We start from the raw sequence: 23,645 nt of genomic DNA, 5'->3' as shown, positions 1-23,645 counted from the left end.
ATTTACCCTTGACAATGTACACGCACTGTCAGCGAATGCATCAAAACGAGCTTTCATAAATTCATACTACAGTGAGTTCAATCTTATAGGCAAACCAACCGTTTTTCCGTCGCCAATGCTTTAACTTGTCGGCCAGCTTCACTTTACGTACTAAAGCTTCTAACACGAATAATTTAGAGGGCCCTCTGGAACTTGCGTGTAGCCGCCTATATCATGAAGCATTGAGGAGGGGCCAATGAGTTCACAGACTCACAGACTCAAGTACTCGAACAAGGAAAAAACCATGAGTAAGAAGTTTATCTCCACAGCTCTGGCGTTTGTGCTTGCCACACAATTGGTGATGATGTCTATCACCTCCAGCCAGAATGTACAAGTCAATGAAATTGCAGTTAGAAGAACGGTGAGCCTCTACGTGCTATTTAACATGTAAATTTGTGATTGTGAATGTTGATCTCTATAGGTATCATGCGTACCGGCTCTAGAAGGTAGTGCTCTTGATCAGCTTGTGCAATGCTCTGCATTTCTGCTCTTTACGATTTTTCTTACAAGCTTCAAGCTACACGATCGTTGGCGCTGCCTGCATTGAGTGTGAAGGTATGGGTAGTACTCAAGGGAGCGCTGCAGCCTGTGTCCTCTGAGGATGTACATTTGAAAATGCTCGCCGTCGTCCTGTCGAGGTATATAGTCTACCTCGTCCGTTTTCGCCTAGCTCACTCGAGAAAGTCGTTGTACTTATCCAGGCTATCTATGCTATCACAATTATATATCACGTGATGTCTTGAGCGCCAAACGTTTAATATTCCACCTCCAGCTGCTGACAGTTTTTTTTATTTTGCCGTTGCTTACCCAGTGAAGAGCTTGCTCGACAATCACTTATTTATAGCTACAATAAAAGCTTCGATGGTTTCGCAGCTTTGCTAACGACACAGGAAGCTGCGAACATCTCTGGTAGGCTTCTATCACCCACTGCTACCGCATTTCGATACAGCGTAGCAAAAGATAGATCATGAACTCTTGCCTAATGCCAAATCTTGAGAATCTGCTCACGAATCTCTCGTGGTTATGCAGCTATGTCCGGGGTCGCATCATTGTTTGATAGCAGAAGTTTGGGCTTGCACACCACTAGATCCTGGACTCTTCTGGGTCTGTCGTCAACGAGACAGAGTCCACGAACCTTGGCATTGCAAGGCAAAATTGTAGTTGGCGTGATGGACACAGGCACGTGGCGAAACCGAGCCTACCTGATGATCAGCGTCGCTACGTGTAGAATTGAAATTCGGAGTTGATAGAGATGTTTATGCATTGTGCTTCGTCTTCCCGTTATGGTTAATTGGGCTCTCCTCGCTCCTCTGACCATATCTGCCATTTTTCTTTCGCGCTACTTATACGCAAACTTGTGTCGCAGGAATATGGCCTGAATCTGAGAGCTACAGTATTGCCAGTGAGCCAACGTTCGGTCAGGTGCTGCACCAGCCTCTTCCCGGAGCGTGCAACGGCTTCAACTGCCCCGGGTAACGGATCAAGAACCTACCGATGTCACGTTCCTGTAATTTGATTGAGAACCAGCTGCTTCACGCCTGCGATGCTTCCTTTTTGTGTTGAGTCCACCGAATGCCATTTTTGATGGAATAATGACTTTGAAAGTGGTTCTGCAGAAGAGTCGATTCAGCTACATCCTACTCGCAAGGCCTCGTCGGTGGGCAATACCATCCACAGGCTGGGACGTTCCAGAGCTTAGCTGCCGTAAGCGACGTCGACTACACAACAGCTAGAGACTTCAACGGCCATGGCACGCATACTTCCTCCACGGCAGCTGGTAGCTCTATAATGGGTGCAAATTTGTCTGGGCTAGCAGCGGGAGAGTCTCAGGGAGCCGTTCCAGGAGGCAGAATTGCTGTGTTTAAAGTGTGTTGGGGTGAAGGATATTGTAACGATGCTGATGTCCTGGCTGCATTTGATGATGCCATTTCCCAAGGTGTCCATGTGATTTCTCTTTCTTTTGGAGGTTCGATTGTCAAGGACTTATTTGAAGACAGCATCGCGATTGGATCTTTCTATGCCATCCAGAAAGGAATTGTCGTCGTTTGCTCAGCGGGGAACGATGGGCCAGTTTTAGGAGGAGCTACCAATATAGCTCCTTGGTTGATTACTGTGGCGGCCAGCAATATCGATCGACAGTTTTATTCAGTGGTTGTGCTCGGAAACAACGTTAAGTTAATGGTGAGTTTTGTGGAGATTGCTTTCAATCGTTTTGCGTGAAAGGTTTAACATTATCGTTGTGAATTTATCAGGACGTCGTGTCGTCTTAGACATTGCTCACAAGTTAACAGGATAGTGTTTGATCATCAGGCGTTTGTTTCCTGGATTGCCAGGGTCGGGCGATCAACACGGAAGTGCCCGGAGGCTATCATGCGCTGATAGACGGCGCAGATGCCGGGTTTAGAAATATGAGCGGGTAAATACTCCTACAATTTTCGAGGAAATCGTTTCTGGGTACAGATTGATATACGATTTCTGATTACAGATTGAGAGAAGGAAGTACGTACGTAACAGAAGCACCAATGACCATCTTTTTTCTGGGCTCAGAGTTTATTGCAGGCCCGGCACCCTCGACCCAGCCAAGGTCAAGGGCAAATTAGTGGTGTGTGAGTCTGGAGGAGAAGATCCTCATGAACAGAGCGCAGTTGCTTCTTCAGCTGGAGCTGTTGGCATGATACTCATAGACGATTCTGCGACGGAGATCGCAGCTTTCTCTTTGGGTTTGCCGACCAGCGTGATCGGAGTCGAGGACGGAGACACGCTCAGAACTTACATTCATTCCGGCAGTTCTCCGACCGCCCAGATCTTGCCCACCTCTAATCCCTTGCACCAGCCAGCACCTCTTCTTGCATCTTTCTCATCGCGAGGTCCCAGCCAAGTGAACTATCAGGTTTTCAAGGTACAAGATGCAAGATTTGCATTCCTGATTTGGCTTCAATCTCATTAATAAGAAGTGGGAATTGTGCGAGAGTTTCATCTGCTCAAACATTGTTGTGGACTGATAAGTCGCATTCCTAATTTAGCTTCAATCTCGTTAGATTGAGCTGCAGTCTCATTATATTAGATTGCGAGAGTTGCCACCTTCTGCTGCTCCACATTGTTGTTTCCCTGTCTGCAGCCGGACTTAACAGCTCCCGGTGTCAACATAATAGCGTCGTGGTCACCTGGACGTGGAATCACCAACGAGCCTGAGGATCATCGTTCTGCTAGCTATAACATTGTTTCGGGAACTTCGGTGGCATGTCCACACGTAGCCGGAGCAGCCGCTTACGTCAAGTCGTTCCATCCCTCCTGGAGCGCGGCAGCGATTAAGTCTGCGCTTATGACCACAGGTACATATATCTGAGTCGCCACTCACGTATATATATGAGTCACCTCTGAGGGTGTTTATTGACTAGGGTGCCATGGGCACCCTCCACTATCATGGATGAACAAGATTGCCAAGATGCATTCAATGCATTGTGCATAAGCATGGCAGCTCTAGTCTCTAAACATACTGAAGCCCCAAATGAAAGAAATAACATAGAAATTAGGTTATGAAAGCACGCCCCACATTATCATCTAATTCGTTTTTCAAAAATCTAGTCCTATATCTTTAAAAAAATAAACCACTTAAGGGTTCATGTTACCGTGACTTGGACTGTGTGAAAGCATGAATAGAGACAATACGCATGGACATCTCTCTCTCTCTCTCTCTCTCTCTCTCTCATGCATGCACACACACGTACACGCACACACACACACACATGCAAGTGTGTGCACAAACTCACATAATTTTTATATGTATGTAGATAGATGCACACATGCATGGGTTCATATGCATGCACACGCACATGCATGGGTGCATATGCATGCCTGGCATGGATATACAGATGTTGGCATGTATACACACACAATGTTGGCATACATACACATACACCACACACTGACATATTAATTCTCTACCTATATTATTTGATCAAACAATCATTCAATCCGTATAATGCCGCATCATTGCACGGGTTCCCTACTAGTATATTTTGCTACTAGTATATTTTGACAAGTTAGGATCATAGTGCAGTGTTTATTTATGTAGATTAGCATTATTACAAGAAAAGAAACTCACTCATGATTGGACAATGAAATGGCAGCCATACCGCTAGACGTGCGGCACATGTCCAATGGGGATGGGGAGTTTGGCTTTGGAGCTGGGCAGATCAATCCGAGGGCAGCTATAGATCCAGGTCTAATTTATGACATAGAGTGGGAAGATTATGTGGAGTTTTTATGCGAAGAGGGCTACAACAAGACAGCGATGAGGCTAATAGCAGGAAACCAAACATCATGTATGGGTGTCGGGGGATCGAGCAAAGATTTGAACTATCCAGCGATATCAGTGGCAGTGGAGGCAGGGTCAGGAGAATGGAGGGAGATGTGGTGGGAGTTCGAGAGGACAGTGACTAATGTGGGGGAAGAGAGGGCAGAGTACAAGGCAGAACTGTACGTGGAGGTGGGGATGAAAGTGGAGGTGATGCCAGAAACTCTATCATTCACAAAGTTGATGGAGAAGAAGAGCTTTAAAGTTAGGGTTCAAGCTCCTGGCCTCAAAACTAGCATTAGCCCTCCTATTGGCACTCGCCTTTCTTCATCCCTCACTTGGCATCATACATCCTCCTCAATCTCAGTCAGATCCCCTATCATTGCCTGGGTCTCCCCTCCCCCCCCCCACCCCTGGCCCTTCATCATCCCTCCTCCCTCCATCGGGTTTCGTATTTAGGTTCTATGTCGGCTCCCAAGCACTTCACCACAATAGCTTCACAAGCTATTGCATGCCCGATGAGTTTCAATCTTCAAGTGTGTGTATGCATGCCTTCCTGTAAGCTCCTTACTACCACATGTGTCCTCCTCACCTCGCTCCATGTATACCATAGCTTATCAAGTACATTTCCTCCACTACTTGGTCTAATGCCTATACCCGACTACTTCTCTAATCAACCTTCTTAATAATGTCATATGGCCTATCATCAAATTGCTTGTACTTGGTAAGTGTTTTGGGTCCTTCCACAAGGCCTAAAGTTGTATTATGTGTGTACTTGTATATTTTAATAGATGATCACACAACAACACAAAGCAACTATAGACGCGCTTGGTAGACGCGCAAAATAGCGGGCGCGTCTATAGGCGTTGCTTTAGTAGAGGAATTACGCGCACGTCTAAAAGCTCGTCTAACAGCTCGTCTATTTGCGCGTATATTAACACGTCTACTTGCGCATCTAAACTGAGAAAATACGGGCCCGTCTAACATCGCGTTTATCAGCGCGTCTATTTGTCCGTGTATTAGCGTGTTTATTTGCGCGTTTACACTAAGAATTAGATGTGCATTTAGACGCATAGATAGATGCAAACCAGAGAATACAGAAAGTGAGATTTTGGTGTGCATCATTGCTTTCCAAACATTGCCCATGATTACCAAAGCACATAATTTTTTGCAAGCCCACATATACAAGAATTAAGTGAGATGAGGAGAATGAGACAATATGTAGAATAGTTTTGCTAATATCAATTATGGGGCTACGGTTCAATCTCATCCTCAATGAGATCAACCCTTGCCAAACTATCTACTTCAAAATCCAAACAAGTGTTTAGATCTACAAATACATTCAACCCACTACTACTTGTGCCACTCATGTGCTCATCGAAATCAGCATCTCGAATGGTAGGCTCGTCCTCATGGGTAATGGCCTCAATATCTGTATCTCCTATCTCATGATCATCCTCCTCTCTCGTATCATGGTCATCATCATGTCCATGGCCATGATCATCCTCCATTTGCTCCATATTAGTAAATGTACTATACATCACTTTGGAGCGTGGCATAATAGGTATGACATGCCACCATCTATTATTATCCACCATTGGTTGATAGACAACCTAATTCAAACACAAATATAATCATGTTATTTTTCTTGCATCAAATATTTAAAAGCGAGTATTTTTATATGTGTGCACAGTACCTGTTCACATTGTTGCAGTAGTACTAGTGTGTCCTTCCTACTTTGCCAAAACTTTGTGGAGTCAATAGTTACAAAGCCACTTGCATGGCGTTTGATTGTTGCATTAGGGCCTCTTTCCACCATGCCCTTAAACCACTTTACATCCAAAACATACACAAAGAAGCGTCGAAAGTCAAGCATAATAACATCTTGGATTATGCCACAATAATCATCCATGGCTCCATTGGCTCCCTCAAAGCTAGCAATGACGCCGCAATCTTGTGTGTTTCTCTTATCATCAATCCGTTGTGTTCGAAAATGCTTGCCCTCACACCATATAGCATTGAACATAGTGCACTATACCAAGAAAAAATCAATTAAATATTATTGAAAGCTCCTAACTTATGCATAACATTCTATATACCGACCTTGCTCATGCATCCCCTAGCATACTCCCATTCTTCCATTGTGATATGCATCCCCTCGTCTTTCTCTACTTTCTCCATTTCATCAAGTAGCCAATCCACATGAATATCCTTTGGAAGTGCTCTTAGATACTGAGGATATGGCACACGAGATCCGTGGTGTGTACGAAAGAGGGCCCTTTCTTCTTGTCTTCTTGCCTTTGCATCCTCGTATCTTGTCACCCATCTTTTCATGACATCACTATTAAGCACACAAAAGAGGTTGATACTATTATGCAACTCTGTGTCTATTACTTTGTTGCATCCTTTCCCTTGAGGCACAATAGCGGTCATCCTTAGGTCTTAATCATCTCTCCATAGTCGTGGGAGAGAGCTATCCACATCAACAAGAAACTCAGAAATATATACAAGTGACTCTTGTACCAACCAACCCTCGGCCATGCTACCTTCGGGTCTTGTATTTTGTCTCATGAGGCCCTTCAAGGTCTTCATGAAGCGCTCCAGGAAGAACAACCATCATGCATGTAAAGTACCGCATATAGCAATCTCATCCACCAAATGCACTATGAGATGTAGTTGGCTTGTGAGAATAGAACGTGGAAATGTCTCCTCCACTAAACAAACCGCCTCCACTGACATAACTCGAGCATTCTCAAGTGTGGTGGGATCTATTTCCTTTGAGCTCACATACCTAGAAATGAAAAAGTACAGCATATTAGCAATATGCATTCAAACTTGCACGGAGCATTGATACGCATCATATTTTGTATCATGTAAAGTACCTCACAAGCTCGCCCATCTTGTAAATACAATCTTTCACGTCCTTCGATGCACTACGTGAAATGCTAGTAGGTAGTATGAACTGAACCCACGAGGAGGTGGTTGATAATTAGTTGCTTATAACTATTCACTCACAAATTTGAAAGGAAAAAGATATTATGCACATAAAATACTTACTTAGAGCATCTTGTGCCAATCATGAGATTTCAAGCCATATAATTGCTCTACACCTCTTTTCTTGCTCTTTGTAAAGGCTCCCTTCAAACACCTCATGCATCCAGTGGGAGTACGAATTGTAGTAATAGCGTGCTTCACCATCGCCATCTCTAGCTTTGATAACATCCACGGTGCACGAGGTAAAAAAACACGCCCATTTGGTCTCTCTTGAGGCCAAGCTTCATGCATCCTCCCTGTGGTACGTAGATCCTCCCTTATGCCTGCCGAATCTCGTGTCCCATTCAAATGCTCCCAAATGGTAGATGCCACATTCTTGAAGATATGCATGGGATCAAGCAGGTGATTGATCTTGAGGTGGGACCAATATGGTAAATGATAAAAGATGGAGTATCTAAACAAAATAAAGTGTTAGCGGGAAATCTTTACTTTCAGCCAATATAGCCAATCTTTACTTCCAGCCAATAGTTACAAACACTCACCGGCTCATGCCAAGTGGTGGAGGAGTCGTGGAACCGTCCCAAATTCTCATCCAATCTCCCGCGGTGAGTGATTGTGGGAGGACTTCATTCCAAGGGGCAACATATCTAGGATGATCAGGTGGGAGAAATCGATGGTGATTCTCATAGATGACCTTATTCAATGCATCTGCCCGTGAGGCAACTAGCGAAGGACCACAAATAGGACATGCATGGTAACCCGATGTAGTGAGACCTGAACAATAGACGCAATTAAGAGTGGAAGGTGGGTTTAGGGTGCCACATCCTTTGCCTATTCATAATTAGAAATGCAATGCTTACCTGAACACTCACCATAGCCTGGGAAGTCATGCATCATCCACATCAAGACCACTTTGTAGTTGAAGTCTCGTGACGAGGGAGGCTTGCTCACATCATGCACCTCGATACCTCTCCAAAGTATCTCTAGCTCGTCAATCAAAGGCTCCAAACAAACATCAGGGTTTTTGACTTTATGTTTCCCTAGAATTAGAAGGGACATCATAACATGTCCTTTCTTAATAGCCATAGAGGGTGGAAGATTGTAATTCACCAATACCACTGGCCATACACTGTAAGACGTGCTTTTGAGACCAAATGGGTTCACACCATCCATACCCAATCCAAGTCTCAAGCTCCTAGGCTCTTCCTTGAAGCTTGGCCATGTGTCTTCAATATGCTTCCATGTAGGAGAGTCCATGGGAGTTCTCCACTTGCCATCGGTTGATCAATGGGAGGAATGCCATGACATGAGCTCTGCAATAGATTTGCACTTGAACATATGTTGGATGCGAGGGATTATGGGAAAATGTTGCAATACCTTACGAGGCACGTCCAAGGTTTTGAGATCTACTCTATATCTTGCCTCTCCACAAGTAGGACACTCTCTTACATCCTTATGTAGTCCACGAAACAAAACGCAATCGTTGACACATGCATGGATGCGCTTGTAATCTAATCCTCTAAGAGAGGTCACATGTTGCCTTGCCATATCTCTTGAGGTCAGTAGTTTATTCTCCCTTGGAAGCATTTTACACAATAGCCTGCACGTGAAGACCATAAATGAGGAAAAGCATTCGAGTAATTGACCCACTAGCATAATTCACCATGTTTGCAAAATAGACTTTAAAGCTTACTTGAGTAATGCATTCAAACTTGCATTGCTCCATCCATAGATGGTTTGCAAGTTTAGTAACTCAAGGGAGGCACGTAGAATAGAGAATGTGCACCCCTCAAATAGTGGAGTCGATGCTGTAGTAAAAAGATCATCCTGCTCCATGCTATCATCCCTCCCTTGATGGACGTATAAATCCCGCACCATATCATCAAACACCTCCTCCTCCACGGCTTCATGAGGTAATGGCAGAGGGCTCCTATCACCATCACTCCATGCATCCGTAACGGTCCCTCCTGAAGATCCCACCTCATATCGCCGATGCTTCGCCTCCTCACGGCGAGCATAGGGCAACATATGCACTGCATCCTGTATCAAATTAAAACGGGATCATAACTCAAACATATGAACACCCATAGGTATCTCAATCAACCTTAACTTACAAACCCTTACCCTGTTTACGGTCACATCCCATTCTCCATACTTTGAGATATGATTGAGTGTAATCCTGCGTGCACGATACATGTTTCCTCAACATCGATCACACAAACATTTGATTTTTTGCTCCAACCACATTTTGCGATGGTGGATACGGAGGGATTCATCCTCACTGGAGCTACTTGTTGAAGATGAAGACATCCTACAAACAAACAACCCACCAAATTTGCTCTTCTTCAAATGTTTAATTTAAACTCTATGGTGCGTCTAAAGGCGCATCTAAAAGCGTGTCTCTGCACATCTACAGTCGTGTCTAAAGGCACGTCTACTCTGTGTATTTAGACGTGCCTATAGACGCGCCATTAGATGCGGCTTTTAAACCTGCTTTTAGCGCCCTCGCTTTGATTTTCTTCACATTACTTATACTTCACATGGCTTGCTTCCTTCCTTATTAGCAGATCCACAGTTTCAACACTTAAGAGGAAGGCTCCCATACTTACTTCCAAGCTTACACTTAAGAGGAAGGCACCCACACTTACTTCCAAGCTTAAAGGAGAGGAGGAAGAACAAGGAGGAGAAGCAACTTTGAAAAAGAAGAAGAACCTTCCATACCTCTATCCAAGTAAGTCCTTTTGCAGTTGATCTTGTTTGGAAGTTTGCTCTCTTTATATTTGTACTTTCTCGTATCCAAGAAACGCATGATCTGGGTATCGGTGTCACGTTTGTGTGTTGGGCACAATGTCCTTTTCTACTTTTTAGAAATCCCATCTGTCGGAGCACGTCTATAGGCACGTCTCAGAGCACGCCTAAAACCGCATCTACAAGCGCGTCTAAACGCGTGTCTAGCCTGTTTGCAGACACAGACAGACGCGTCTATAGACGTGCTATTAGATGCTCTCTTCCCTTCCCCTTTCTTCTCACCTCATCAGTAATAGATTTTTTTCCTTTTTTCCAGTTCAACATGTGGCCAGGAAGCGCTTCCAGCTCACCTTATCCCCGGGAATCTATTTGGAAGGACTTATATAACCTTTTAGGGCACCCTCCTAGTCCTACGGAGTTATACGGGTATATGACGGGTACTCTAAACACTCCCCAGGAGTCGGCACTACACACTCCAAACCACCCCACACCACCTGAGATCACCCCAACGGAGTCAGCACAGCCGTCTTATGCCCCTTCTTATGCCCCTTCCCCCATACCGTCTTATGCCCCTTCCCCCATGCCGTCTTATGTCCCTTCTACCATCCCGTCTTATGCCCCTTCCCCCAAGCCGTCAGGAGGTCCTTCTGTCTCGCAGAGCCGTCGATGTACTCCTGTGCCATCGAGACTCAATTCTCCAGCTACGAGTGGTCAGCGTAGTCCCGTGCAGTCTCCAGCTACGAGTGGCTACTAGCGTACGAGCTCGACATGACACGGTAGCAGGCGTAGTAGCAGGGAGAGCGGTGGGGGATGCATGGCACAGTGCTTTGGGAGGGGTGGCAGTGGGGACGATGATGATTCAGATGATTTAGACGTGCCTCCAGGTGATGGTACGATATTCTATGACATCATTGAGACAGGAGGCATCTTGATGGATGTGTGGGGGAAGGACATCATGGCCTTCATGCGCTCTGTAATTGCTAACAATTACAGAGATTGCTTTATCCACTTCAAAGACCAGCCAAAGAGGTTGGCTGATGAGACCCTCGCTGCTGTTCGCTCTAGGTATCCTAACCCCCCCCAATCGCGAGTTCACAGATAAATGGGCCAAGTCAAAGATTGTTACGATACTTGGCAATAAAAGATCTTCGGTTAAGAGGCAGGCACTAGCGGAGCTTGCTAGGCTTGAGGGAGGTCAACCACCAAGGGGCCCGCCCCACACCGCTCACAAGCGTGAGTGGAAGAAAGCAATGAAGTCAGCGAGGGAGGACCCCAGTCTGCAGCACGTGGAGGCACAGAGGATCCAGATGGAGGAATATGGAAGCGCGCATTTTGGAGCAGGGGGTGTTGAATCATGGGAGGCCCAATTTGTAAGTATCGATCTCAAATTTTATTGCTTATGTAGTTTATTAGGAGGTTGTTTCTTTGTACTAATCCCTCCGCAAAGTGTGTCATCTTGCAGCTTGAGATCGTGGGCAGATACCCTACTCCTGTGGAGATAGCCTACCATTGCCACTATTGCAGAGGAGATACATGGAGGCACTTCTATGATGACGGGTTGATTACTGAGGAGCAGTATACCCGGGCTACTGGAGCGGCCCCCGAGGTATTTGAAAGTAATTAAATAATGCCAAAATTATAAGTAAAGATTTGATTTTTCATACATTGATATATGTTGTCCCTTGTTTACAGGCCCGTGCACAATACAATGAGGAAGACGAGGAAGGAGGCGTAGAAGGGAGCGCAAAAGGGAGCGTGGAAGGGAGCGAGGACCTAGAGAACATAGATTAGTCATAGAAGTAGTGCTAGCTACTCTTTTTTGTACTTAAAGCCACTGGCTTGGCTTCATGTCTCTTGTATATACACTCCTCTTATTTTTTGTACTTGAAGCCACATGACGTGGCTTAGCTTCGTGCTATATGTATATACAAGCACTTTTTAAGCTTTCAATTTTATTGCGTTTTGGAGTTGTAATGTTTTATTTGGAATTGTAATTAAAATGCGGTTGGCTGTAAGAATTGAATTACACAATGTGGATATGGGATTCTTGTAACTATATAGCATATACAACATACACAGCATTCTATAAATTAAAAAAATAAAAAATAAAGCGCGTCTATAAACGCGTCTATATACGCGTCTGTTTGTTCGACAAGCGTCCATATTTGCATCTATAAACGCGTTTATAAGCGCGTTTATTTAAGCATTTAAGTGCACGTCTATACGTGCATGTGTCTGGTATATAGATGCGCTGATAAACGTGGGTCTCTAGACGTGAAAATAGACACGCAAATAGATGCGCCCGTAAGTTTTTTATTTAGTTCAGTAAATGCATCTGTGTGCACGTCTATGGGTGCTTTGTCTTGTTGTGTCAAGGAGTGTTTCCAATTCCTAGTGTTATTCTTGTTTCACATTTCATACATTTTCACTTGATCTCTCTTTCATAAGATAAAGCAATTAAAATATGCATGCATATTAGCACTCAACGATGGCACACATAACCATGCACACACATGTGGCACACATGCACATATGCGAGGCCTCAATCCATTGCACTTTAAATGGAAAAATTTGCATTTGATATTGAAGAAAATGAGAGAATTGGTTGAATGAATGATTTCGAGGGAAAAATCGAAGGAAAAATTCCTACCACGTCATATTCTTTTGAAACTCACCATGTCATTCGGTATTTATATGAATATTTTTTATTCACACGAATGAATATTAACAAGGATAAAATATTCACTACTATACAGGATGATAACTCACATCATTTTGTTCATCTCACTCTTGGTTCTCTAACTGACACAACAAGACAAAGCACCTACAGACACGCACACAGACGCATTTTCAAAACTTTTAAAAAAACTTACGAGCGTGCCTATCTGCGCATCTATTTGCACATCTATGGATCCGCGTCTAAAGGTGCATCTATATAACAGATAGACACGCCTATAGATATGCAAGTAGATGCTCTACTAGAAAATTTGAAAAAAATAGAGAGATGCGTATATAGATGCATTTATAGACACGTCTATAGACGTCCAAATAGACATAAATAGAGAGATGCGTACATAGATGCGTTTATAGATGCTTTGATAGATGCTCTACAAAATCTTTTTTTGTTAATAAAAGCAAAATTTTGTTTGCTTGAACAGAATGTTGTGTATGTTGTGTAAGATATGTGGTTATAAGAATCCCATTTCCACATTATGCAATTCAATTCTTACAACCAACCGCATTTTAATTAGCACTGTTGCAAGCACATCATCGCTAGCCGATGATTACAATTCCGAATAAAACATTACAACTCCAAAATGTTTAAATCACAAGGCATTAATTGATAGAACGTTGCATGAGAAAATTGAAAGCCAGAAAAATAAAAAGAGTGTATATTAATTCATAGCTCAAAAAGTGCCTGTATGTACATATAGCACGAAGCCAAGCCACGTCCTATGGCTTCAAGTACAAAAAATAAGAGGAGTGTATGTACAAGAGAGGCATGAAGCCAAGCCATTGGATTTAAGTAACAAAAATAGTAGCTAGCACTACTTCTACGACTAATCTAAGTTCTCTGCATCCTCGCTCCATTCTTTGCCCCCTTCTGCACCTCCTTCTTCCTCATCTTCTTCTGCAGGGCCTTGCAAACGAGGGACAACATGTATCAATGTATGAAAAATCAAATCTTTACTTACAATATTGACATTATTTAATTACTTTCAAATACGTAGGGGGGCGCTCCAGTAGCCCGGATATACTGCTCCTTAGTAATGAACCCGTCATCATAGAAGTGCCTCCATGTATCTCGTCTGTGATGGTGGCGGTGGTAGGCTGTCTTGACAGGAGTAGGGTACCTGCCCACAATATTAAGTTGCAAGATGACACAATTTGCGGAGAGGTTAGTACAAAGAAACAACCTCCTAATAAACTACATAAACAATATAATTTGAGATCGATACTTACCAATTGGGCCTCCCATGATTTATCTTTCTCTCCTCTCTCTCCCACTCCCTCCCCCCACCTCTCTCTCTCTCTCTCTCTCTCTCTCTCTCTCTCTCTCTCTCGCTGCCCACTCCCCCCCCTCTCTCTCTCTCTCTCTCGCACTGCCATGACAGCGTGCCACTCTCTCTCCCTCCCACTCTCTCTCTCTCTCTCGCTTTCCTGTTCTATCTTTCTCTCCTCTCTCTCCCACCCCCCCTCCCTCTCTCTCTCTCTCTCGCTCTACTGCAGCAGCCTACTGCAGCAGCGCGCCCCTCTCTCTCCCTTCCACTCTCTCCCTCTCTCTCTCGCTCTCCTACTCTCTCTCACTCACGCTCTCTCTCTCTCTCTCTCTCTCTCTCTCTCTCTCTCTCGCCCCTCTATCTTTCTCTCTCTCCTTTCTCTCCCCTCTCTCCCACTCCCCCCCTTCTCTCTCTTTCTCTCTCTCTCTCTCTCTCTCTCTCTCTCTCTCTCTCTCTCTCTCTCTCTATCTCTCGCTGCTGCGACAGCGTGCCCCTCTCTCTGCCTCCCACCCCTCTCTCTCTCTCTCTCGCTCTCCTACTCTCTCTCCCTCTCTCTCTCTCTCTCTCTCTCTCGCCCCTCTATCCTTCTCTCTCTCTCTCTCTCGCGCGCTATCGCGATAGCGTGCCCCTCTCTCTCGCACTCCTCCCACTCTCTCCTCTGTCTCCCACTCTCCTACTCTCTCTCCCACTCTATCCCACTCCCCTCTCTCTCTCTCTCTCACAACAACACAAAGTAACTATAGATGCGCTTGGTAGACGCGCAAAATAGCAGGCGCGTCTATAGGCGTTGCTCTAGTAGAGAAATTACGGGCGCGTCTATTAGCGCGGCTAAATGCTCGTCTATTTGCGCGTCAATCACCGTGTTTATTTGCGCGTTAGACCTGAGAAAATACGGGCCCGTCTAACATCCCGTCTATTAGCGCGTCTATTTGCGCGTGTATTTGCACGTTTATTTGCGCGTTTACACTGAGACTCAGACACGCATTTAGACGCGTAAATAGATGTGCTCCAGAAAATATAGAAAGTGAGATTTTGGTGTACATCATTGCTTTCCAAACATTGCCCATGATTACCAAAGCACATAATTTTTTGCAAGCCCACATATACAAGAATTAAGGAAAATGAGGAGAATGAGACAATATGTAAAATAGTTTTGCCAATATCAATTGTGGGGCTACGGTTCAATCTCATCCTCAATGAGATCAACCCTTGCCAAACTATCTACTTCAAAATCGAAACAAGTGTTTAGATCTGCAAATACATTCAACCCACTACTACTTGTGCCACTCATGTGCTCATCGAAATCAAGATCTCCAATGGTAGGCTCGTCCTCACGGGTAATGCCGGCCTCAATATCTATATCTCCTATCTCATGATCATCCTCCTCTCTTGTATCACGGTCATCATCACGTCCATGGCCATGATCATCCTCCATACGCTCCATATTAGTAAATGTACTATACATCACTTTGGAACGTGGCATAATAGGTATGACATGCCACCACCTATTATTATCCACCATTGGTTGATAGACAACCTAATTCAAACACAAATACAATCATGTTACTTTTCTTGCATCAAATATTTAAAAGCGAGTATTTTTATGTGTGTGCACAGTACCTGTTCACATTGTTGCGGTAGTATTAGTGTGTCCTTCCTACTTTGCCAAAACTTTGTGGAGTCAATAGTTACAAAGCCACTTGCATGGCGTTTGATTGTTGCATTAGGGCCTCTTTCCACCACGTCCTTAAACCACTTTACATCCAAAACATACACAAAGAAGCGTCGAAAGTCAAGCATAATGATATCTTGGATTATGCCACAATAATCATCCATGACTCCATTGGCTCCCTCAAAGCTAGCAATGACGCCGCAATCTTGTGTGTTTCTCTTATCTTAAATCCGTTGTGTTCGAAAATGCTTGCCCTCACACCATATAGCATTGAACATAGTGCACTACACCAAGAAAAAATCAATTAAATAAGCAATCTAAATTATAAAAACCTCCTAACTTATGCATAACATTCTATATACCGACCTTGCTCATGCATCCCCTAGCATACTCCCATTCTTCCATTGTGATATGCATCCCCTCCTCTTTCTCTGCTTTCTCCATTTCATCAAGTAGCCAATCCACATGAATATCCTTTGGAAGTGCTCTTAGACGCTGAGGGTATGGCACACAAGATCCGTGGTGTGTACGAAAGAGGGCCCTTTCTTCTTGTCTTCTTGCCTTTGCATCCTCGTATCTTGTCACCCATCTTTTCATCACATCACTATTAAGCACGCAAAAGAGGTTGATACTATTACGCAACTCCATGTCTATTACTTTGTTGCGTCCTCTTCCTTGAGGCACAATAGAGGTCATCCTTAGGTCTTCATCATCTCTCCATAGTCCTGGGAGAGAGCTATCCACATCAACAAGAAACTCAGAAATATATACAAGTGACTCTTGTACCAACCAACCCTCGGCCATGCTACCTTCGGGTCTTGCATTTTGTCTCACGAAGCCCTTCAAGGTCTTCATAAAGCGCTCGAGGAAGAAAAACCATCGTACATGTATAGTACCGCATATAGCAATCTCATCCACCAAATGCACTATGAGATGTAGTTGGCTTGTGAGAATAGAACGTGGAAATGTCTCCTCCACTAAACAAACCGCCTCCACTGACATAACTCGAGCATTCTCAAGCGTGGTGGGATCTATTTCCTTTGAGCTCACATACCTCACAAGCTCGCCCATCTTGTAAATACAATCTTTCACGTCCTTTGATGCACTACATGAAATGCTAGTAGGTAGTATGAACTGAACCCGCGAGGAGGTGGTTGATTAGTTGCTTATAGCTATTCACTCACAAATTTGAAAGGAAAAAGATATTATGCATATAAAATACTTACTTGGAGCATCTTGTGCCAATCATGAGATTTCAAGCCATATAATTGCTCTACACCTCTTTTCTTGCTCTTTGTAAAGGCTCCCTTCAAACACCTCATGCATCCAGTGGGAGTACGAATTGTAGTAATAGCACACTTCACCGTCGCCATCTCTAGCTTTGATAACATCCACGGTGCACGAGGTAAAAAAACACGCCCATTTGGTCTCTCTTGAGGCCAAGCTTCACGCATCCTCCCTGTGGTACGTAGATCCTCCCTTATGCCTGCCGAATCTCGTGTCCCATTCAAATGCTCCCAAATGGTAGATGCCACATTCTTGAAGATATGCATGGGATCGAGCAGGTGATTGATCTTGAGGTGGGACCAATATGGTAAACGATAAAAGATGGAGTATCTAAACAAAATAAAGTGTTAGCGTGCAATCTTCACTTTCAACCAATATAGCCAATCTTTACTTCCAGCCAATAGTTACAAATCCTTACCGGCTCATGCCAAGTGGTGGAGGAGTCGTGGATCCGTCCCGAATTCTCATCCAATCTCCCGCGGTGAGTGATTGTGGGAGGACTTCATTCCAAGGGGCAACATATCTAGGATGATCAGGTGGGAGAAATCGATGGTGATTCTCATAGATGACCTTATTCAATGCGTCTGCCCGTGAGGCAACTAGCGAAGGACCACAAACAGGACATGCATGGTAACCCGATGTAGTGAGACCTGAAACAATAGATGCAATTAAGAGTGGAAGGTGGGTTTAGGGTGCCACGTCCTTGCCTATTCATAATTAAAAAATGCAATGCTTACCTGAACACTCGCCATAGCCTGGGAAGTCATGCATCGTCCACATCAAGACTGCTTTGCAGTTGAAGTCTCGTGATGAGGGAGGCCTGCTCACATCATGCACCTCGATACCTCTCCAAAGTATCTCTAGCTCATCAATCAAAGGCTCCAAATAAACATCAGGGTTTTTGACTTTATGTTTCCCTGGAATTAGAAGGGACAGCATGACATGTCCTTTCTTAATAGCCATAGAGGGTGGAAGATTGTAATTCACCAATACCACTGGCCATACACTGTAAGACGTGCTTTTTAGACCAAATGGGTTCACACCGTCCATACCCAATCCAAGTCTCAAGCTCCTAGGTTCTTCCTTGAAGCTTGGTCATGTGTCTTCAATATGCTTCCACGCAGAAGAGTCCGCGGGAGTTCTCCACTTGCCATCGGTTGATCGATGGGAGGAATGCCATGACATGAGCTCTGCAATAGATTTGCACTTGAACATATGTTGGATGCGAGGGATTATGGGAAAATGTCGCAATACCTTACGAGGCACGTCCAAGGTTTTGAGATCTGCTCTATATCTTGCCTCTCCACAAGTAGGACACTCTCTTGCATCCTTATGTAGTCCACGAAACAAAACGCAATCGTTGACACATGCATGGATGCGCTTGTAATCTAATCCTCCAAGAGAGGTCACATGTTGCCTTGCCATATCTCTTGAGGTCGGTAATTTATTCTCCCTTGGAAGCGTTTTACACAATAGCTTGCACGTGAAGACCATAAATGAGGAAAAGCATTCGAGTAATTGACCCACGCGCATAATTCATCATGTTTGCAAAATTGACTTTAAATTAAAGCTTACTTGAGTAATGCATTCAAACTTGCATTGCTCCATCCATAGATGGTTTGCAAGTTTAGTAACTCAAGGGAGGCACGTAGAACAGAGAATGTGCACCCCTCAAACAGTGGAGTCGATGCTGCGGTAAAAAGATCATCCTGTTCCATGCTATTATCCCTCCCTTGATGGACATATAAATGCCGCACCATATCATCAAACACCTCCTCCTCCATGGCTTCATGAGGTAATGGTGAAGGGCTACTATCACCATCACTCCATGCATCCATAACGGTCCCTCCTGAAGATCCCACCTCATATCGCCGACGCTTCGCCTCCTCACGACGGGCATAGGGTAACATGTGCGGGTGTGGCACTGCATCCTGTATCAAATTAAAACGGGATCATTATAACTCAAACATATGAACACCCATAGGTATCTCAATCAACCTTAACTTACAAATCCTTACCCTGTTTACGGTCACATCCCATTCTCCATACTTTGAGATATGATTGAGCGTAATCCTGCGTGCACGATACATGTTTCCTCGACATCGATCACACAGACATTTGATTTTTTGCTCCAACCACATTTTGCGATGGTGGATACGGAGGGATTCATCCTCACTGGAGGTGCTTGTTGAAGATGGAGACATCCTACAAACAAACAACCCACCAAATTTGCTCTTCTTCAAATGCATAACTTAAAAACTCTGTGTCGCGTCTAACTGCCCGTCTATCGTCGCGTCTACTGTCGCGTCTATCTGCGCGTCTAAATGCCCGTCTACTCTGTGTATCTAAACGCGCCTGTAGACGCACTAATAGACGCGCCTATAGACGCGCCCACTCTGTGTATTCAGACGCGACTATAGATGTGCTAATAGACGCGACTATACCCGTGACTTTTAAACCTGCTTTTTGGCACGCCGCTCGCTTTGCTTTTCTTTTAACTACTTAAACTTCGCGAGCGGCTTTCTTCCTTCATTATTAGCAGTTCTATAGATTCGAAGCTTAAGAGAGAGCCTCCCATACACACATAGTTCCAAGCTTTCACTCAAGACAAAGGGACCGTACCTACACAGCTTGCTTCCAAGCCTAAAGAAGAGGAGGAGTACGAACAAGGAGAAGAGGAGGAGAAGAAACAAGTTTGGAAAAGAAAGATCCTTCCATACCTTTTTCCAAGTAAGTTCTTTTGAAGTTGTTCTTGCTTGCTCTTTCCAGTTTTGTACTTTTCGCATCCACGAAACGCAGCATCTAGGTATAAGCGACACGTTCTTTTGTCGGGCGAAACGTCCTTTTCCACTTTTGAGTATTCTCGACTATCGGAGCGCGTGTATACAGGCGTCTGAGGGCGCGTCTAAACATGCGTCTACAGGCACGTCTATTTGCGCGTCTGGCTTGCTACAGACACGCACAGACGCGGATATAAACGCTCAAACAGATGATCGGTTAAACGGAAGTTTAAACGAACTGTTAGACGCGCTTTTAGACGCGCTATTAGACGGACGTTTGGACGGGCTGTTGAACGCGCTTTTTAACGCACTATTAGACGGATGTTTTGATGGTCTGTTAGATGCGGTGATAGACGCGCTTTTACTTGAACTGTTAAATGCTCTGTTAGACGCGTTTATAGACGCGAAGATTAGACGGGTCTATAGACGCGCTCTGACAGAGCCTCTTTTTTTTTTTTCCCCCTTTCTTCTCAGCTCCCAAAGTAATAGATTTGTTTATTTTTTTCCAGTTTAACATGTGGGAAGGAAGTGCTTCTAGCTCACCTGATCCGCGTGAATCGATATGGAAGGATTTATATAATATTTTAGGGCACCCTCCTAGTCCTGCGGAGTTATACGGGTACATGACGGGTACCCTTAACACTCCCCAGGAGTCGGCAGTACAGACTCCGAGCCACCCCACACTGCCTGAGATCACCCTAGCGGAGTCCGCACAGTCGTCTTATGCCCCGTCTTATGCCCCTTCCCCCGTACCGTCTTATGCCCCTTCCCCCATGCCGTCTTATGTCCCTTCTGCCATCCCGTCTTATGTCCCTTCCCCCATGCCTTCAGGAGGTCCTTCTGCCTCAGCGAGCCGTCGACGTACTCCCCAACCGTCGAGACTCGGTTCTCCAGCTACGAGTGGTCAGCGTAGTCCCGCGCAGTCCCCAGCTACGAGTGGCCAGCGTACGAGCTCGACACGACAGGGTGGTAGGCGTAGTAGTAGGGAGAGTGGTAGCGGATGCATGGCACAGTGCTTTGGGCCATGTGGCGGTGAGGAGGATGATGATTCCGATGATTTGGACATGCCTCTGGGTGATGGTACGATTTATTATGACATCACCCAGACAGGAGGCATCTTGATGGATGCGCGGGGGAAGGACATCATGGCCTTCATGCGCTCTGTAATTGCTAACAATTACAGAGATTGCTTTATCCACTATAAAGACCACCCAAAGAGGTTGGCTGATGAGACCCTCGCTACTGTTCGCTCTAGGTATCCTACCCCCCAATCGCCGATTCACAGATAAATGGGCCAAGTCAAAGATTGTTACGATACTTAGCAATAAAAGATCTTCCCTTAAGAGGCAGGCACTAGCGGAGCTTGCCAGACTTGAGGCAGGTCAACCTCCAAGGGGCCCGCCCCACACCGCTCAGAAGCGTGAGTGGAAGAAGGCAATGAAGTCAGCGAGGGAGGAGCCCAGTCTGCAGCACGTGGAGGCACGGAGGATCCAGATGGAGGAGTATGGGAGCGCGCATTTTGGAGCAGGGGGTGTTGAATCATGGGAGGCCCAATTTGTAAGTATCGATCTCAAATTATATTGCTTATGTAGTTTATTAGGAGATTGGTTGTTTCTTTGTACTAATCCCTCCACAAAGTGTATCGCGGTCATGCAGCTTGAGATCGTGGGCAGATACCCTACTCCAATGGAGACAGCCTACCACCGCCACCATCGCAGAGGAGATACATGGAGGCACTTCTATGATGACGGGTTGATTACTGAGGAGCAGTATACCCGAGCGACTGGACATGCCCCCGAGGTATTTGAAAGTAATTAAATAATGCCAAAATTATAAGTAAAGATTTGATTTTTCATACATTGATATATGTTGTCCCTTGTTTACAGGGCGCCCCTGCACAAGACGACGAGGAAGACGCGGAAGGAGGTGCAGAAGGGAGCGCAGAAGGCAGCGCATCAGGGAGCGTGGAAGGCAGCGAGGATTAGTCGTAGAAGTAGTGCTACTATTCTTTTTTGTACTTAAAGCCATTGGCTTGGCTTCGTGCCTCTTGTATATAGACTCCTCTTATTTTTTGTACTTGAAGCCACATGACATGGCTTAGCTTTCTTATTTTTTGTACTTGGAGCCACATGACGTGGCTTAGCTTCGTGCTATATGTATATACAAGCACTTTTTGAGCTTTCAATTTTATTGCGTTTTGGAGTTGTAATATTTTATTTGGAATTGTAATTAAAATGAGGTTGGCTGTAAGAATTGAATTACAGAATGTGGATATGGGATTCTTGTAACTATATAGCATACACAACATACACAGTATTCTGTAAAATTTATTTAAAAAAAAGGCGCGTCTATCAGCGCGTTTATATTCGCGTCTGTCTGTTCGATATGCATCTATACATGCATCTATCAAAGCGTTTATTTGCGCGTCTATCTACGCGTGTATGAGCGCGTCTATACGTGCGTAAGTTTGATATATAGACGTGCTAATAGACGCGGGTCTCCTGATGCGCAAATAGACGCGCAAATAGACGCGCCCGTAAGTTTTTTATTTAGTTCATGAAATGCGTCTGTGCGCGTGTCTATGGGTGCTTTGTCTTGTTGTGTCTCTCTCGTGCGCGTGCTACCCGCTCCTCTCTCTCGCGCTCTCTCCCACTCTCTCCTCTCCCTCCCACTTTCTCTCTCTCTCTCTCTCTCTCTCTCTCTCTCTCTCTCCCTTTCCTACTCTCTCTCCCACTCTATCCCACTCCCCTCCCTCTCTGTCTGTCTGTCTCTCTCTCTCTCTCTCTCACGTGCTACCACGGCAGCGCGCCCCTCTCTCCCCCTCCCCCTCTCTCTCTCTCTCTCTCTCTCTCTCTCTCTCTCTCTCTCTCTCTCTCTCTCTCTCTCTCTCTCTCTCTCTCTCTCGCTCTCCTACTCTCTCTCTCCTCGCCCCTCTATCTTTCTCTCTCTCCTTTCTCTCCTCTATCTCCCACTCCCCTCTCTCTCTCTCTCTCTCTCTCTCTCTCTCTCTCTCTCTCTCTCTCTCTCTCTCGCTACTGTGGCAGCGCGCCCCTCTCTCTCCCTCCCACTCTCTCTCTCTCGCGCTCTTCTACTCTCCCCCCTCTCTCTCTCTCTCTCTCGCTCTCCTACTCTCTCTCTCCCTCTGTCTCTCTCTCTCGCCCTCGCCCCTCTATCTTTCTCTCTCTCGTGCATTGCTGTGATAGTGCGCCCCTCTCTCTCGTGCTCCCTCCCACTCTCTCTCTCTCTCTGTCGCTCTCCTACTCTCTCTCCCACTCTATCCCACTCCCCTCTCTCTCTCTCTCTCTCTCGCGTGCGTGCTCTTGCAGCAACGCGCCCCTCTCTCTCTCCCTCGCACTCTCCCCTCTCTCCCTCCCACTCTCTCTCTCTCTCTCTCTCTCTCTCTCTCTCTCTCTCCTACTCTCTCTCCCTCCCACTCTCTCCTCTCTCCCTCCCACTCTCTCTCTCTCTCTCTCTCTCTCTCTCTCTCTCTCTCTCTCTCTCTCTCTCTCTCTCGCTCTCCTACTCTCTCTCCCTCTCTCCCTCTCTCTATCCCCTCTATCTTTCTCTCTCTCTCTCTCATGTGCTACCGTGGCAGCGTGCCCCTCTCTCTCGCGCTCCCCTCCCACTCTCTCCTCTCTCCCTCCCACTCTCTCTCTCTCTCTCCTCTCTCTCTCTCTCGCTCTCCTACTCTCTCTCCCACTCTATCTTTCTCTCCTCTCTCTCCCACTCCCCCCCCTCTCTCTCTCTCTCTCGCGTGCTGCCACAGCAGTGCGCCCCTCTCTCCCCCTCCCACTCTCTCCTCTCTTCCTCCCATTCTCTCTCTCTCT

The 23,645-nt window shown here is 45.4% G+C and overlaps 1 protein-coding gene across 1 annotated transcript; it reads left to right on the top strand.

The window, feature by feature from the left end:
* The first annotated feature begins 220 nt into the window (after window positions 1-220).
* Window positions 221-5,128, top strand: LOC147886462 (subtilisin-like protease SBT4.3). The gene is made up of 10 exons (XM_087395491.1): window positions 221-400; window positions 595-677; window positions 851-948; window positions 1,069-1,218; window positions 1,406-1,511; window positions 1,656-2,220; window positions 2,373-2,455; window positions 2,587-2,938; window positions 3,158-3,371; window positions 4,170-5,128. Exons 1-10 carry the CDS (start codon window positions 236-238, stop codon window positions 4,793-4,795), a joined length of 2,442 nt encoding a protein of 813 aa, XP_087251617.1. The 5' UTR covers window positions 221-235; the 3' UTR covers window positions 4,796-5,128.
* The last annotated feature ends 18,517 nt before the right edge of the window (window positions 5,129-23,645 follow it).

Source organism: Dipteris shenzhenensis, chromosome 24 (assembly GCF_047967505.1).
Source record: "Dipteris shenzhenensis isolate YYH24624 ecotype China chromosome 24, Dip_SZ_1.0, whole genome shotgun sequence".
NCBI classification, from domain to species: domain Eukaryota; kingdom Viridiplantae; phylum Streptophyta; class Polypodiopsida; order Gleicheniales; family Dipteridaceae; genus Dipteris; species Dipteris shenzhenensis.
The sequence above is the reverse complement of the archived record's forward strand: the minus strand, read 5'-3'. Positions and strand labels throughout refer to the sequence as shown.

Bases quoted from the DNA above. Each gene is read 5' to 3' on its own strand.
- LOC147886462 (XM_087395491.1), top strand. From the start codon at position 236: ATGAGTTCACAGACTCACAGACTCAAGTACTCGAACAAGGAAAAAACC. The intron at 401-594 runs GTGAGCCTCTAC...TTGAGTGTGAAG, and splicing joins AAATTGCAGTTAGAAGAACG to GTATGGGTAGTACTCAAGGG. The intron at 2,456-2,586 runs GTAAATACTCCT...TTCTGGGCTCAG, and splicing joins GGGTTTAGAAATATGAGCGG to AGTTTATTGCAGGCCCGGCA.